We start from the raw sequence: 17,369 nt of genomic DNA, 5'->3' as shown, positions 1-17,369 counted from the left end.
TGATCAGAACTGAGGGTCAGAAGTTTTTTGAAAATTCTGTTCTATCATGTGAAGGAGTTTAAATATATATACAAATGTATAGAGAGACTTAGAAGTAAATTAATGAAAATAAAGGTTTCATCTGAATAATAAAGTCATCATTTAACAGTACTTTCAGGATAATTTATGTCAATTAAAATAATCTCCCAAGATTATTTGTAAGTCAGGGTAATTGAGTAAAGAATTAAAAAACTAATAAAGCAGCAAGTAACATGTTATTTCATTTTACCATGTAGCCCAATTTCATTATGTCATAGAATTTATTTCAAAGAGCTTGATGCTTAATCTTCATTTTTTTTATTTTTCTGTGTGTTTCTCATCAGTATTTCATCTCTGTATGTGTATTCATCCAAGTAATGTCATAAACCTGGTGGCAAATGCTGCCTGGTTGCATTAGTAATAACAAAGTCAGCATTTCCACATCATACAAGATTCCATGAGCATAAAGTCTGAATGTTCCAAATATCAATGCTATTATTTAATTCACAAATTTTGTTTTGTTTCTAGGGAAAAGAGAAACATGCAAACACCAGAGTAAGTGTCTTCTTTCCTGTTATTTTTTTTTATCATTTTTCACTTCTCAGTTGCTCATCATGATCCATCCATGTGCATCATGCTTTTTTTAAATTTATCATCTTTCATAATTTATTTCATAAATGTGAAAGCTGCTTTCTAAATAGAGTTATTTAGAGGGTTAGAAACTAAAATTAAAAAGTTTGAAACTAAGATTCTGTAGATAAAATTTAAAGTTAAAATATTTTAGACTCAGAATATTAACTTGCCATTTATATTATATGATTTCCCAATCTACATTTCTGTAAACCAGAGAACAGATGCAAAGACCTTTCATACAAGTTTTCCTGAATCTACAATAATAACCTACTATAAAATGAACCTTCTGTGAGTATTTAAAATGTCCCACCAGAAGAAACAATATAAAAGCTATGGTATTTTTATCTTAATTATATAAATTAAATAGACTACTAGTTTGTAGAGAGCTGTATACTAGTTTGTATAGAGCTGAATATTAACACAATGCTTTGTGGCTTAATCTAAAGAGAAATTCATCTCTCAAAATCAATTTATAATTTTAGTTCAGTTTTACTGTTAATGTTTTATAACACATGCCTCTTTCTGAGATAGCTTGTAGAATACCCTAATACAATAATTCCTTACTTTAAAAGATCAAAACATTTTGGAACTTTTCAGGTAGATCATTTATTAGACTAATGCATGATTTTAAATGTATGTTGTTTTCTTTTTGATATAGCATCCAACTGGTACACCACAGTGCTATTCAGAAATCTACCAAAGAGCTTCGTGACATGTCCAAGAACAGAGAGATAGCCTGGCCCCTGTCAACACTCCCTGTATTTCACCCTGTAACTGGGGAAATAATTCCTCCTCTCCACACAGATAATTATGAAAGCACTAATATGCCATTGATGCAAACACAGCAGTAAGTATCACTTAACCATCATTATAAATATGCATGATATACATACTTAGTGACTGTAAAGATCAGAGCTGTTATTTCTGTTGTTTGTTTATAAAAGGAAAGAAAATACCAAAAGGATACCAGTAGTCTAGCTTCCAGCTCCACTGTGCTGACCCAAATACATAGAATTATTTTCAGGAAGTGCTTTTGTTTCTTCTTACTAATCCAAATGAGGTGACATTTACATTAATATTTAAGAAAACTGAAATTGCTAATAAACTAATGTTTGTTTCCTTATAAAAATTGTGAAAAGAGATGCATCCTTACCTAAAGCATGACAAATTATTTTTAGAACTATTATTAAAATGACTTATGCTGACAACTTATATTTTAGAATTTTAGAACAGAAATATCTAATTTAATATTTTGTCTAGGGATAAAATATTTTAGGTTATTTTATGATATGCTTTAATATTAAAAAGAATAGTTAATAATTTAGACTGTAAATACTTTGTTGTCTACTTATTTGTATCTCAGCATTTGTTTCCTTCATTCATTTTTTTCCATATACCATTATCATTGGAATCATGTGGAGTTTGTCTTTATCTGATATTTTACTAAACATAATATCCACTGTATTTATCCATGTTATTAAAAATGTAGAAATGATATTGTTATAGTCCTTATAGCCCTATTACATATAGATAGGTGAAAGAGAGATATGAATGGATGGATGGGTGGGTGGGTAGGTGGGTGGATGGATGCCACAACCTATTTATCCAATCTTCTGATGATTGGCACTTAGGTTGTTTCAGCTCTTGACTTTTATATATAATGTTGCATTAAGCTTTGAGATGCATATGTCTCTTTGAATTAGTGTCTTTGGATTTTTATTACTTCAGATAAATACCTCGAAGTGTGCTGAGATTGTATTAAGGGGGCCTCCCCAGCTGGGTGAGGTAGCTACTGCCAACAATATTTAGTCTGACTTCATGAAAATGATGGTTCAGTGCACAGATGGACAGTAAGGTTTATCCTGAATCTGGAAGTGTCGGATATAACTAGAACTATACCTGGCAAGGTTTAGGGGACCATACAGTGCCAATGGTCAAACTCGATATCCTTACATTCAAAGCTATTGGAACTATCTCTAGCTATTGAAACTATCTCTCTGTACTGCTTTCCTGTACTGCTTCCATAATGAGCATATTCATTTTCATTCCCACCAACAGTGCCATGGAGTATCCTGCTTTCCATATTCTCTTCAATACTTGTCTCTTATCTTTTGGATAATAGACATCAAATAAGTATATAATATTGTTGTTCTTTGTTTTTGTTATTTGGGGACCAGACCTAATTATGCACAGGGCTTACTCCTGGCTCTGTACTCAGTGATCACTCGTGTCAGTGCTCAGAAATCATATGTGTTGTTGGAGATAAAACCAAGTAGGCTTCATGCATGGCAAGCACCTCCACTGTACTGTTCCTCTAAACTTTTCACTGTTGTTTTGATATGCAGTTATTTAATAAGAAATATGTGAACATTTTTCCTTGTGCTTAGTAGCCATATATATGGTCTTCTTTGAGGAACTATCAATTTACACTGCCCTTTAAACATTTTTCCCATTTTATGAGTTCTTTATGTATATATATTTGAATCTTAACCACTTATTGGAATATAAAATGCAATTTTCTTCTCCCATTCAGTACAGTCACATTTTTTTTTGTTTTTGTTTTTTGTTTTTGGATCACACCTGGCAAAACTCAGGGGTTACTCCTGACTCTATGCTCAGAAATTGCTCCTGGCAGGCTCGGGGGACCATATGGGATGCTGGGATTTGAACCACTGTCCTTCTGCATGCAAGTCAAATGCCCTACCTTCATGCTATCTCTTCAGCCCCCTGATGAGCATTTCTTTTGCTGTGAAGCAACTTTTTAGTTTACTGTAGTGCCATTGCTTATTTTTGCTATGCCTTCTGTGACCTTTGCTGTTGGAGTAGAAGCCCTTAAGAGAGAGAGAGGCTAAGAAAAAATGCACTTTTTTATGTTTTATTCTTGTTCTTAAGTTTTTAGGTCTTAAACCCAAACAGTCAATTTTGAATTGTTTGTGTATGTGATATTAAATAACTGTCTAATTGCTTTATTTTGCATGTGATTGCCTAGTTTTTCTAGAACCATTTGTTAAAGAGACTTTACTCTCTTCATTAATACTTTTGATTCCTTTATTATAATGAGTTCTTCACATTTGAGTTGCCTTATTTCTGGATTTAAACGGTTTGTATGAAACTCTATAATGCTAGAAGGACCACAATTAGAAAACCTGGAAGAAGCCTTGGTAAAGAGGTAAATTTTGAGAAGTGGAAATGAGGGAGGAAAGGGTACTATTATTCTTGAACGTCAATGTTACAGTACAAGAAACTAGACTTTTTCTTTAGACAGATTTTGGTAAGAGGATTGTAGGGAAAATGGTTATTTCTTTACAAGAACATCTCTTTTTTAGTCATATATTAAAAGTGGATCGAATAAGATAAACTTACAATATATAAGGCAGCCATATGGGACACTAATAGGTTCTCAGAAAAAGTGCTTATTTTGTAACCAAATAATATAAAGGTGGTAATTTGAAGACTAAACATTAATTCATTAATATGTTATCTTATATAGATAGACTTGATAAATTTGTCTCTAAATCCTAGAAAATTTAAATGAGGAATTATTTTCTTCGAAGTCTTCTAATATAATCATGTAAATAGTGCTGAATTGTCCACAGTATGTGTTTATGTGAATTTGAGTAATTTATTTAGATACTATTAAGAATGAGGACAATTACATACATTTATAAAATTTTCATTTTAGAAATATTATTATTCTTTACAGGATATACAAAAGATTTTTAACAAAATTTAGTTATATTGAATGAAAGGGATTGATTTAGCCCACTTTACTATGATGAACTAAATTAGTAAATTTCAAGTATTGTAATAGCTCAAAATTTGGCAATCTTTCCTGCATATTAGATAAACTTTAAGTAGCCTTTTTATATATTTTGAATGTAAAAATTCTTTAAGATTATTATTACTTATATAGCTAATAGAATGCTAATAAATATAATCTCAAAAACAAAATGATGAAACACTCTTAAACAATTTTATTTGCTAAACATAAGACCTCTCAGTTTTGAGTGTGTTGGTTGGTATGCTTTGTAAATTTATAGTGAAAGCTCAGAAGATACTTCTAAATGCTTTTGAGTGAAATAACATTGAATTTTTAAAATTATGATTTTCATGGATACATCATTATAAATCAATGTCTATGGCTGTAGGTCTGTAGTAGAGAAATATTGTTAGTTTCATGGTAAATGTGAGCAGTAGCGTAAGTAGTTGAAGAAGTATGAAGCTATTCTAAAATTCTATTATAAAACATTACCTCAATAAAGGTACTGACTTTTGAGTATTATACATTCTAGTGAGAGCTGAAATTGTATTTTCAGAGATAATTCTTTAAAGAATACTGAAAAATGTGCTTCAATTGACAAAATAGCAAAATTATTTATTTTATTTTGTTTTATTTATTCACATTTAAAAATTTTATAAACCATTTTTCACATTTATTGATAGTAGTTTTAGATATATAATTTTCTAGCATCAATCCCCCCATGATTCTTCCTTCCATGTGCTCCCAAATTTCTATCCATCCCCCGGAATGCTATCAATTTTTGAATTGACTCTAATAGTTTGTATATCAGTAAAATCATATTATTTCTAGAGAACTTTAAGGGAGGAATAGTTATGTTGATTTTAAAATATGCTTTTAACTATATATTGAGAATCAGAATACTTAAATATAATTTTAATAAGTAATGGGCTACCTGTAGTAGAAAAAAATCCTCAGTGGTTATGATTTTTCATATACAAGAAAATAAAATTTCCTTTCTGGTTTACAACAAAATGCATCTTCCTTGTCATTATACAGCTCGACTGCCATAATTATTGATTGGCTGTCAGTGGTCAGTGTTGATCAGATATAGGTTGTTTTTGAACCTGCAATGATTTTACTAAGTATTTTTATGTCCAGAAAGCCTCCATATTGTTCAGATTTCTGCTAATGGAAAAACTCCATTAACTAGCACTTCTATATAAATAGGGTACATAGATAATTGATGATGTTCACAGTGATTATTCTGAGGCACTGCAAGATCATCAAGTGCCTCTGACTCATCAGAGGAAAATTAAATTACATTCAGTGTAGTTTCTGTGTTGAGTGTATATTATCTTTCTTTTATTCTTGGAAATGGATAATATGTGCATCGTCTCTATGGTAACTCTCTGTAAGCCAGAATATGTGATTAACCTCATTTTCCAACCCTGTCAGATAATAGGGAATTTATTGTATCAGGTTTGTCACAGATGTCCTTTATACAAATCTGGTTTTTACTACCTGCTTTAATGCACAGCCATGTTTTTGAAATTTCATTTCAGTACCAAGTATACATAAATAAATATTTTGGCTATTTGTATTGAACTGAATTCTCGATATTAAAAATGAGATACTCCACTTGATGAAGTATTATATGCCGGGATAAATAGGTATATACTTAGATGATGCTTCCTTGTATTTGTTAGTTAACCATTACTAAATTAATATACATTTTATCCTGACATATTTATCATATTAGCATTGAACTTATGATTGATAAGCAATTTGGTTAGCTATAGTTATTCATATTTATTTGTCAATCTCAGCACAAGAAATTTTCAGACATAAGTTAAATGGCTGAAAGTTTGGCTTCTGAGTAAGAACATTCAGTGCTTTCCTTCAAAATTGCTTGGAAATTAGTTTGGATCATTTAAGTAATTTTTTCCACCTCAGACACAAAAATAACTTATAACAGTTAGATAATGGAGGGCCTCCAGTTTTTATCATTTACAAATGATAAAATTGAGGCAAACTTAAGTTAACTCAGTATCTTAAACTAGGGTTTTTTTTTTTAACCCGCATTACTACCAGACCTGGATACATGATGTGGTAATGGACCTTAGAAAGATGTCTGATCTAAGTAGTGGGCAACGTGATATAACAGATAGTGCAGATTGAAACCAGAGCTAGACTGGAAGATATAGCACAAGCTCATAAAGAATTTTTTTCTTATACAGTCAGTATTCTTATACTTTTCAAATAGAGGGACCAAATATAGACTGCTACAATAACCACCAAGTATAAAATGTAGGTTAAATTAAGCTTACTTTTGCTTATTTTTATGGTTTCATAAACTGTAATTTTAAGATTTTAGAGTTACAGAGAACTTGTAAATATAATTCAAATATCTCAGGTATTCTTAACCAAATTCTTCCATTGTTAATATCTAGTAACACTATTGTACATTTGTCACAACCAAGAAGTGAACATTAGTGCTATAATACTATTTAGACTGCAGATGTTTTTGCTTTAATTCTTTTTAGATTTAATTAGTTTTTCTTCTGATGTCCTTTTACTTTTCAATGACTGTGAATAGGGTAACTAATCAGCAAATCTCTTTAGTCCCTCTTAGTTTGATGGTCCCTTTCTTTAAAATTTTTTTTAAAAATCTTTATTGAGATACTGTGATTTACAGTACTGTTAATGGGTGGTTTCGTGGAGCTATTATCTTGACAGTCTTGAGGACATTGACTAAGTGTGCTAAAGAGTGTCTCCCTTTGCCCAAATTTTCTCTCCTATAGTTGGGTTTCTTGTAGTGAGTAAGAAGAGTATTTTCCTCTATAGTCAGCCCGATTACAATTTATTATGTGGAAGTTACATTATAAATTAATTCCTCAAAATGCAGTTGCTTTGGTTAAACAATTACTGTTGTGATTAGGTGTTAGTTTCTGCTAAAGACTAAAAATTAATACAGATTTGAAAGATAGTTTTCAAAAATAAATCTTAGTAATTTCTTCAAAAAATAAATTTTAAGTTAGATTTTTTTTACATATAAAAGGAGAGTTGAGCAATAGTCTACTCTGGATGCTCCCAAACCAGGTGTCAGTTTTCTAATATTTTATTCTTCAAATTTTAATGTACTGTGCATTTTTTGTTTGGGGAAGGTAGTTTGTCTTTTAGTTCTTTCTATATGTCTTTATGTATAAATAATTTTTTTCTGAGTGGTATACCTTTTCATTGAGGATTTTTATAATTATTATAGGGAAAAGTGTTCCCCAAATTTTCTAGTAAGATTTTAAATGACTATAAAATTTTCCTGATTAATTAAATACATGTAATGTAAGATAATTGTATCTTTCTCAAAACAAAAATTTTATCTCTCTCAAAATGTTAAATCTTAGAAATTAGCAAATATTAAAGTAGTATGCCTTCTATTTATGATATTTAGTAATCTTTTTATCTAAATGTTTTCATTTGTCTTTCATTTGGAAATAATAAGAACTAACTTCATAAGATTTTTAAATTAAATTTCAATAAAGTATGTCTTCTATTTATGATATTTAATAATTAATATTTTATATAAATGTGTTCATTTGTCTTCCCTTTGGCAATACGAACAAACTTAGTAAGATTTTATAAATGAAATTTCAATAAAGTTAATCAAGACCTAAGTTCATGATATCTTGCCAAAAAGTGTTAGTGTTATTTGGCAGAGTATAGCTCAGAGGCATTGACTTAAAAATATTTAGTAAGTATACGTTAAAAATGATAACTGCAGTATCTCATTGATAGAATTGTTTTTATAGGTTTGTCTTGTTTCATTGTACAACTGTTTTGCTTAAAGACATACTTTTGGCTTTATGAAGCAGGGGAAAATAAAGAAAATGAATATCTCCTTTTTCCTTTAAGTTCCTTGCATATTCAACAGTGCTTTCAGTTTTAAAGAAGGTTTTAAGTAACCAAAGAGATAATTCAATGGGTAAGGTGCATATAGCCGACTCAAATGCAATCAGTGGCACTACATATGTCCCATAAACCTGCCAGAAGTGATTCTTGAACAGAGCCAAGAGTAAGCCCAGACCACTGCCAGATATGGCTTCATAACAGAAATAAAAAATAACAAAATTTAAAAAATATTTAAATTTTCAAGTAGATTTGAAAATTTTAAATCATAAGAGATGTCTCCATTTTTCTTATTTTATTCAAATAATTTTCTGGTAAGAATAGGGTGGTATCTTTATAGAGAAATGTGTAAAATATTAAAAGATTTCAAAAATTTGAATTTTGTTGAAATAATTTAGAAATCACATTATTTATTACTATTATAAACTTAGACTAATTTAGAAGAAAAGTGTTTTGTAACTAACTGATGTCATTTATTTTAAACTAGGGTATATAGTTTTTTGTGGATTTTTGCAAATCACTATTTTTGCTTTCAAATCATCAAGCAATTTAGGAATATAATGAGTTGATACTCATCAACCTTACTTATAGAATAACTCCATAGGATCCCAAAGATGTCAAACTGCTTTAAAATTATTGCACATATAAAAAATAGGTGATCCCCCAAATCACTTATCAGTTTATAAATTATCATCTTGGTTTTCTTTAGAAATAAAGTTTGTGCAATTTATGTAATTTTATATTTAAATTTATGTAATTAATGATAGTTAAATTTAAAATAATTCTGATAATTTAAAGAATTATAGTTTTCTTAAAGATATTTTTCTAGACAGTGCAGTTTATACATAATCTTTCAGTTCAGCAATAGTTATTTCAAGTAGCTTGATGAAGGCCCTCTATAGGATGAGTTCCACTTCTACCTTCCTAAATAAATATCTTTAGCAGCCTTTTTTCACTAAATATTGATATTCTTGCATTTCCTTACTCCATCTCGATTTCTTTTTTCCCCTATGCAAACGTATCTCAGGAAGTTCAGGTGACACATTAATCTTGGACCAACTGTGTGGCAGTTCAGTGCTAAAGCCAGAGGAAGTGCTCCATTGGTGCTGAAGACTGGCAGTGGCCTCCCTGATTATGCTTGGTAGACTACAGAGCTACTTAAGTAATGCTTAGGATACGAGGCGGTGCCAGGAATGGAACCTGGATTGGTGCATGTGAATCCCTATTCTCTACTTCATAGTGTTCATAGAGTAGTATGCACAGAGCAGTGAACTTAGGAGTTACTTTCTTTAAATTCTAAAATTAAATAACACTTTACTGAATGGATGTTAATATACTTGTATACACATCAGATTTATATTAGCACCCACAAGCTTACGTGTAGTCAGATGTTTGTGCAATCACAGAAAAAGTTTTGTGTATGCACTTGAATTTTCTAGGGGAATTGAATCTTCATATGGTTTTTGGTTGAACATTTTGGTGCACATACGCACTTTCCTATACCTCATGTAAATTCCACTTAAAGTCGTAAGAAGGGTATATAGATTATTCATATTTACACAATTGAAACACATGCTGCAGAATCTTCTAAATTCTTAAGCCAATGCAATATGTATTATTACTTTATGAGTTTTCTCCAAATCTCTTACAAGTTTGTGCATGACACTATTCTCTACCCACCATCTCTCTTCCAACCTAGCCAGTAGTAGCCACTGTTATTTTAAAAGATTTGAAGTTCAGAAAAATATGATAAAATAAACAGAGAAGAAAAGAAAATGGAGTACAAATAGTGGTTTCAAACTGTGTTCTATGGAAAGATAAGTTGTTCTAGCCAAACAGGAGAAAAAGGTGCAAACCATGTCATCCAGATATGGATTTTCAGTTTATGGTATCCTTGATCTACGCTAGATGTTTTGTTTTTTTTTTTGTCAGTGTACATGTTCTGAGGAAGTATTTGTGAGTGGCACATCTATCATGTCTATATTAGTTACTATTGTAAAGCATGCCAATGATTTATTCTTGGATATTTAAAACAAGACTCATACCCCCTTCCCAGATACCCATGAAATTGCAATTTCTTTTTGTGGTTTATAAATCAGTCTTTTAAACTTAAAGTCCATATAAAACCATATAAATGTATTATATAAAATAGTCTGAGAGAACAAACAAGATATAAGTATTGCGACCACACAAGGATAAGTGGAACTTACAGGTAATAGTAAAAAATGAATGTAATTGTTAGGATGAACTATTAAGAACAATAGAATAGATTTTCTTTTCTTATAACAATATATTTTAAATAGGCTGAAACTTAAAAATCAACTTAAGCCATTAACATTACTATAGATTTTTTTTTAATTTTTTAGTTTTGGGGCCACACCATCTGTGCTCAGGTGTTACTCCTGGCTTTGCGCTCAGAAATCACTACTGGCAGGCTCAGGGGACGTCAGGATTGAACCTGGGTCCATCCCGGGTTGGCAGAATGCAAGGCAAACACCCTACCTTATGCTATCACTCCGGCTCTTTTCTATTCTTTTTATTTTTTTCAAATATAGATTAAATATAAGCAATATTTAACAGATATTTAACATTTTTTTGTTTTCTGCTCTAGAAATTGTATTTGAAACATAATATTTACCTGACTGAAATTATTATTATCAGTAGTTTTCAAATTCTTTTTTTGGATATTTCATATAAATGCTTTAGAGGATAGCATGTGGGGCAAAGAAAGCAAAGCAGGCAAGCAAGATTCTTGGCACCTTTTTTTTTTTTTTTTTTTTTGGTTTTGAAAACCTGGCGATGCTCAACGGTTACTCCTGGCTCTGTGCTCAGAAATCCCTCCTGGCAGACAGGCATGGAGGACCATATGGGATGCCAGGATTCAAACCACCCATCCCTCTTGAACTGGCAGCGTGCAAGACAAGCGCCCTACCGCTGTGCTATCACTCCAGCCCCAAAACCTTACGATTTATCTTTTTTGTATTTCAAATAATTCTGCTTAGGATTTCATTTAACAGAACCCTATTGCTGAAGAGAAATAGACAAACAAACAAAACTAAAAATTTCTGATTTGGATCAAGTCTTATTCTGTAGCAAAGGCTTCTGATTCCTAAAATTTAGATGGTCTGAGTTGTACTTTTTTATTTTTTCTTTTTGGCCTTTTTTTGGGTCACATCCAGTAGTGCTCAAGGGTTACTCCTGGCTCTATGCTCTGAAATCGCTCCTGGCAGGCTCAGGTATGGGATACCGGGATTTGAACCACCATTCTTCTGCATGCAAGGCAAACCTCCATGCTGTCTCTCCGGCCCTGTTATACATTTTGTAAACTAATTTTTATTTCAAAATTTTGAAGCTAAATGATGTTAGAATTCATAAACACTTGTGTTTATATGAATCTTCACTTTTGAGTGTACTCTTTCAAAGCTTATTTCTTGCAAGCATATGCTGGGAAGACCAGACAAAATATGGTTCTTAATGTTGATGTACTTTGGGGCACATAAAATATATATAAAGAGAAATTTAACAGCCGCATATAGATGAAAGAATTAAGTTCAGAGATAACCTGAGGCTGGGATATTTAAAGATTGGGAGGAACATAATAGTTGGTAATAAGCTTTTATTAACTAATTTTTTAAATTTATTTTATGGTTTTTTGGGGGGATGGTCACACCCGGCGGCGCTCAGGTGTTACTCCTGGTTGTGTGCTCAGAAATTGCTCCTGGCAGGCACAGGGACCATATGGGATGTCGGGAATCAAACCACTGTCAGTTCTAGGTCAGCCAAGTTGCAAGGCAAATTCCCTACCACTGTACCCTCTCCAGCCCACATGGTCCATTTTCTTTATTTATTTGTTTATTTTTGCTGGTTTTATTATTTTTTTAATTTCTTTATTTAAACACCTTGATTACAAACATGATTGTTGTTGGGTTTTAGTCATATAAAGAATACCCACCTTCACCAGTGCAACATTTCCATCATCAATGCCCTAATTGTCAGTGCTTTAGCCTAGAGGTATGAAAGCAGAAGTCAGATCAGGGGTCATCAGGGGTCCAGCCTCTGCTCTGTTCCTCTCAAGCTGGTACGAGGACAGCAGCACACCAGATTGTTGTCCTCAGGCAGTCAAGAATAAAAGCAAAGAATGGGAATGAGATGATCAAATTCAGTAGCAACTTTGAGAGGAATAAAGGGAAGGAAAGAAAAGCTTGGTATGGGTTTTCTTAAGTAGAATGCTTGGTAATGGTAAAACCTTCTTTTAATATATGGGAGTAGGGGAGCTGGTTAACCTGACAGTATTTTGGGTTTAACTCCTGACTCCTGGCAATGCCCAAGAGGCCATCTGAAGTTCTGGGGACTCTAACTTGGGCTAAGACAAATGCTCTCTTTATATTGTTAACTAAGAGGGGTGGGTGAACTTCCTGAGTTGGGTTTAAGACAAGCAGGGCTAACACCCTACCCCTGTGCTATCTCTCCAGCCCCTTAATGGGATTTTTTTTTTTTAATGCTGGGCAATAAGTGCCACTGAAGCAAATTTTGAGTTCCGTTTGCGAGGAATAAAGAGAGCTTTCATTTGAGCAGAGTAGATGGCAATAGGCACCCCCGATGGTTGTTTCCTGTTTAAAGCAGATTCAGAGAGGACTTCTGAGATTGGATATGTTGATTGCTTTCTAGGCGAGGTTTTTTTAAATTTTTTTCCACTCTTCACCCCTTTTCACTTGAGAAATTTATATGTGACACCTTGCATATATAGGTATGTAAATATGGACACATTTATTGATTATAAATCATACATTTATTTTAAAACTGTTTTAAAAGTTATGATCCAGTTTAAGACTCAGTATGATTCTAGACCTTACTGAGAAACCTGTAACTTAATTTGCAGGAATGTCTAAGGAAATATCAAAGTGATACTTATTTGAATGACATAATTAGAGGTGTATCTTAGGTGATCGTTTAACAGGCAATGTGTGGACTATATTATTTGTGAGCAAAGGAAGGGATAAAGGTTGAATTCGGATCAATTGCAAATATATAGTAAGAAATAATGCTGGCCTCAATCATGTTAGCAAAGGGGATAGACAGGAAGGGACAAATTCAAAGGGACAGAACATCCAAAGTTCTCGTATTGGAGTGGAAAGATCCAAATTGGCATATTTTTCCCATCAGTTTTTAACAACGAGGCCTCAAATTCCATGTTTATTTTCTCCCATATGTTGAGACAAAGATTTTTTTTAAATATTCTGTGTCTTAATTTTTGTGAGGCAGGTTAGAGTATTGGTTTGGGAGAAATTTTTTTTTACTTCCAACTGTGCTCAAAGGTTCATTTAGTGCTAGAGATTGAACCTGAAGCTTCTTTAAGAGACCAAGTACTTCTACCCAGTGAACTATCTTTCTAGCACTAAAGAAATATTTTTCTATATCTCTACAATTGCAGAGGCCAGTCAAAGACTGGCAGTTGAAAAGTGGTGGTTTACAATTATTGTATGAAGTAGGAACTCTGAGTGTTTTCTTTACTGCCATTTTTCATGTAGTACTAGCCCTCAGTTTCCTCATTTAAAACTCATGAGGTTTGTGGAGTAGTTGTACCAGATTATAAGATTTTGGGGGGACATTGCCAATCAGAAATGTTTCATTAGTGTGTCTGCTCTCCATTTAAATGTATGTTAAAAAAAAGAATGTTAATCCTTCCTAGGAACTTGCTACATCAGACTCAGATTCCACAACAGCAAACTGCAGGTAAGTACCAAAAAAAATTAAAGTATATGAATGAATCTAATAAACTAGATGATAATTATTATGCTATCAAATTTAGGAAACTTTATCTTGACCTAGTGAAGCAAAACAGTTGTATCATTCCTAATTCAGAGAATTTAAGAATAATGGCAAATTGCATAGATTAGTGTCAGAGTTATAAACAAGGACAAAAGATCTGAGGGCAAAAGCCTGCCATGGAGATCCTGTCTAATTAAGAAAAACTGAATGCAATCTCTTTTCTTCAACCTTCATTCCTATTATTATTTCTCTTGTTATGAAAGTTTTCTAGCTTGATGCATTTAGGATTTGTCTCAGTAAGTAAGCAGCTTGAACTTACAACTCTTACAAAGGTAAACCTTTGTGACTAATCACTGAAGCTTCAGGTAGGTAAATAAGAAATTATTGACCTGGTTTTAATAGCTCTCTAAATAGCTATTCTGGGGCCGGAGCAATAGCACAGTGGTAGGGCATTTGCCTTGCACATGTCCAACCCGGGACGAACTCTGATTTGATCCCCGGCATCCCATATGGTCCCCCAAACCAGCCAGGAGTGATTTCTGAGAGCAGATCAAGGAGTGACCCCTGAGCACCACCAGGTGTGACCCAGACCAACCCCCCACCAAAAAAAAGAAATGACAACAAGATGACTACAATTTTTCTCTGTGTTGTATTTTCCTAATAATTCCTTTCTTTAAATTTATTTAGTCCAGGTGTCTCTAACAAACTTTGATATTTAATTACTCCATTCATCTTGAGATATTGAGTAATAGCTTACTCATAATTATTTTCTAATTAGTGATTTATTCTTAACTTTAATTGCCAGGCAAAAAGTAATGCCTTTTAGTTCTTTGGGGGCAAAAAGCGGATTTAAAACATGTAACTTAAAGATGGCATTATAATGATTACTTTGGCAACACATATACTGAACATGGCATTATGGTAGGAAAGCTATTTAGTAACTCTCTGAAAAACTACAGTACATACAGAAATTTATTGGATGTTTTCATTGAAAAATTATCTTCTCTCACTGCTTTCGGGAATTTAAGGAGATTTTCGTTTGACAACTTTTCAAAGATTTGAGGCAAGTATAATGAAGTTGTTTATCAGATTTTAATTATGAGATAACATTTATCAGAATTTTCTGCCACAATTCTGATTGCTCATTTTAATTAAATGCTAACATGTTTCAACAAGACTGTTCGATATATTGATGTGGTGGTGCTACTGTGTAAGCATTCAGGAGATTGATGAAGGAACAAACTTTGTTATAAGTATATGCTACTAAAAGGGCAAAGAAATAAATAAATCCCTTTAACAACAACTTTCATCACTTTTTAAAAAAATTAAGTGTTTCTGCAGTGGAAATGCTAGAATCTTTTCCTCATTAATCCCACTGATTTTCATCTCTCTTAAATTGTTCTTCTAATAATTATTTCTCACATGGAAACACTTTTTAGAAAAATAGTAAACAACTCTTTTGCATGTTTTAAGGATACAGATATCTCCCACTAGGGGAATTAAGGAAATCGAAGTGGATGTTAGGGAGATTTATTTGATAGTTGTATAGGTTTTTAGCAACAAGACTTGTTAGCATACTACAATTTAACATTGGCAGCACTTCCAGTGACAGGGCAATTTATACATTAGCTACTGTGATAAGAATCAAAGAATATCCCTAGGGGAGTTTAGGTTGTTCAATCTAATTTTCTAAATTATTTTTCTAAAGAAAATTTTTGTAACTGACATTGTGAATCCAGGAAGCTTTGATCTCCTTTTTACTTAACAATGATTTGTTACCCCCCACTTTTTTTTAATTGGGAGTATATTGACTAAAATGTCCTATCTTCTCTTGCTTGTTTTCTTATTGTTCATATTTTTGTGTATCCCCAAAGTATCAAAGTGCAAAAGGGAAAAAAAGGCCACCATACAACTTTTATAACTATAATAGATTAATTATTTTTTTTCTTCTTCTGTGAAATGTAAAAGTAATTATATGCCTCCTGAAGGGAAGAGTTAAATGAGTCATTTACATTCCTTATCCAAATTCTATTCACTTGAATGAATTATATTCTCAATTTCAAAATTACTGTTATGTATTCACATGGATAGATTCCATATTATTTAAGTATTTTCATGAGTTAGTAATAATTTTTATGTTATTTTATCTTGATTAGTATCACAACAGTCCATGTAAAGCATTAGTTCGTTTTCTCGATGATGTAACATAATCAGAAGATTAGTCTCTTGGATACCAAGCAGGGTTTATTTTATCCATAAAGATGGAAAGGAGACTTATTTTGAAGTTTTATTTGAATCATTCTTAAGAAGTAAAAGAAATGAATGAGCTGCTGGTGTTGTAATTCTGAACTTGGGTAATAGAGCAGTTAAAGGTTGACAATAACACTAACTTTTGGAGTAGTCCCAAGCTATTAGATTGGATGCCCTTTTAGATTTTCTCACTTTCTCAGCCCTTCTAAGCAAATGGTATTTTCTAAAAAGCCACAATTAAAAGGTATAGTCATACATCCTGCAGTTAATTTCATTTTTTTCTTTATTATGGAAAGATTTTACAGGCTATGTCTTTTGTGAAATATCAAACTGTATAGTTTTGACCCATGAAATAAAGGACTAAGTTATATTTTTTCCAAAAAGCCAAATTCAAAGAAAGAAATAATGCATTATAATTATTTTAAATTATTTAAGCTAACATATATCCATATTCTTTCTTACACATTATAGGTAAATGGTATCCCTGAAGAAAGAAAACTGACTGAAGCAATGAATTTATAATCAGATAAAATAGCACTTATAGCTTATTCTCTCTTCTAATATTGCATGAACTTTTCTGTTATATGTTGTGCATGTTGACAGTATTAAGTATGTACCAAAAATACATGATTTTCATTTTACTAATGCATTATTTTGTACTCAAAACATTTTTGACAATTTGTAAAACATTGAGGACTTTATATTTGTTACAATAAAAAAGTGTCTTTAAATAAATATTATTAATGAAGCATAATGTCTGATGAAATTTACTTCAAAAAATACCTTTTTACTTAGTAGAAATTTTCACACCAGAACAGATTCATGAGTTCATTTTTTTCAAACGAGATTATATTGAGCACATACCAAAATATATAACATTTATGTGCTTTGTATTCAAAGCAGTCAACAGTTCATTTAAATAACATTTTATTTCTGTGTTATGTAAAACCTGTGCTTTCATGTAATTCTTCTGAAGATTCCTAGTTTGAAAATGATTCAATTATCAAACATTTGGCTTTATAAGCAACTCAGGAGCCATTACATAGAAAGGCAA

The 17,369-nt window shown here is 31.9% G+C and overlaps 1 protein-coding gene across 7 annotated transcripts in view; it reads left to right on the top strand.

Moving 5' to 3' along the window:
* SGCE (sarcoglycan epsilon) overlaps positions 1–17,069 on the top strand; it is a 102,048-nt gene extending 84,979 nt beyond the window's left edge. For 3 of the 7 annotated variants that reach the window (XM_049784641.1, XM_049784629.1, XM_049784621.1), the window contains 5 exons: positions 547–573; positions 1,310–1,498; positions 13,986–14,029; positions 15,094–15,128; positions 16,787–17,069. In XM_049784641.1, the coding sequence (XP_049640598.1) occupies positions 547–573; positions 1,310–1,498; positions 13,986–14,029; positions 15,094–15,128; positions 16,787–16,837 (346 nt within the window). In that variant the 3' untranslated portion in view covers positions 16,838–17,069. Of the gene's footprint in view, positions 1–546; positions 574–1,309; positions 1,503–13,985; positions 14,030–15,093; positions 15,129–16,786 lie in introns of those variants that run through there. The other 4 variants (XM_049784633.1, XM_049784622.1, XM_049784623.1 and 1 more) reach the window with 3 other exon arrangements.
* Positions 17,070–17,369: the final 300 nt, after the last annotated feature.

Source organism: Suncus etruscus, chromosome 1 (genome assembly GCF_024139225.1).
Source record: "Suncus etruscus isolate mSunEtr1 chromosome 1, mSunEtr1.pri.cur, whole genome shotgun sequence".
Taxonomy (NCBI): Eukaryota; Metazoa; Chordata; class Mammalia; order Eulipotyphla; family Soricidae; genus Suncus; species Suncus etruscus.
Note: the sequence above shows the minus strand (reverse complement) of the source record. Positions and strands in the feature narration are given on the sequence as shown.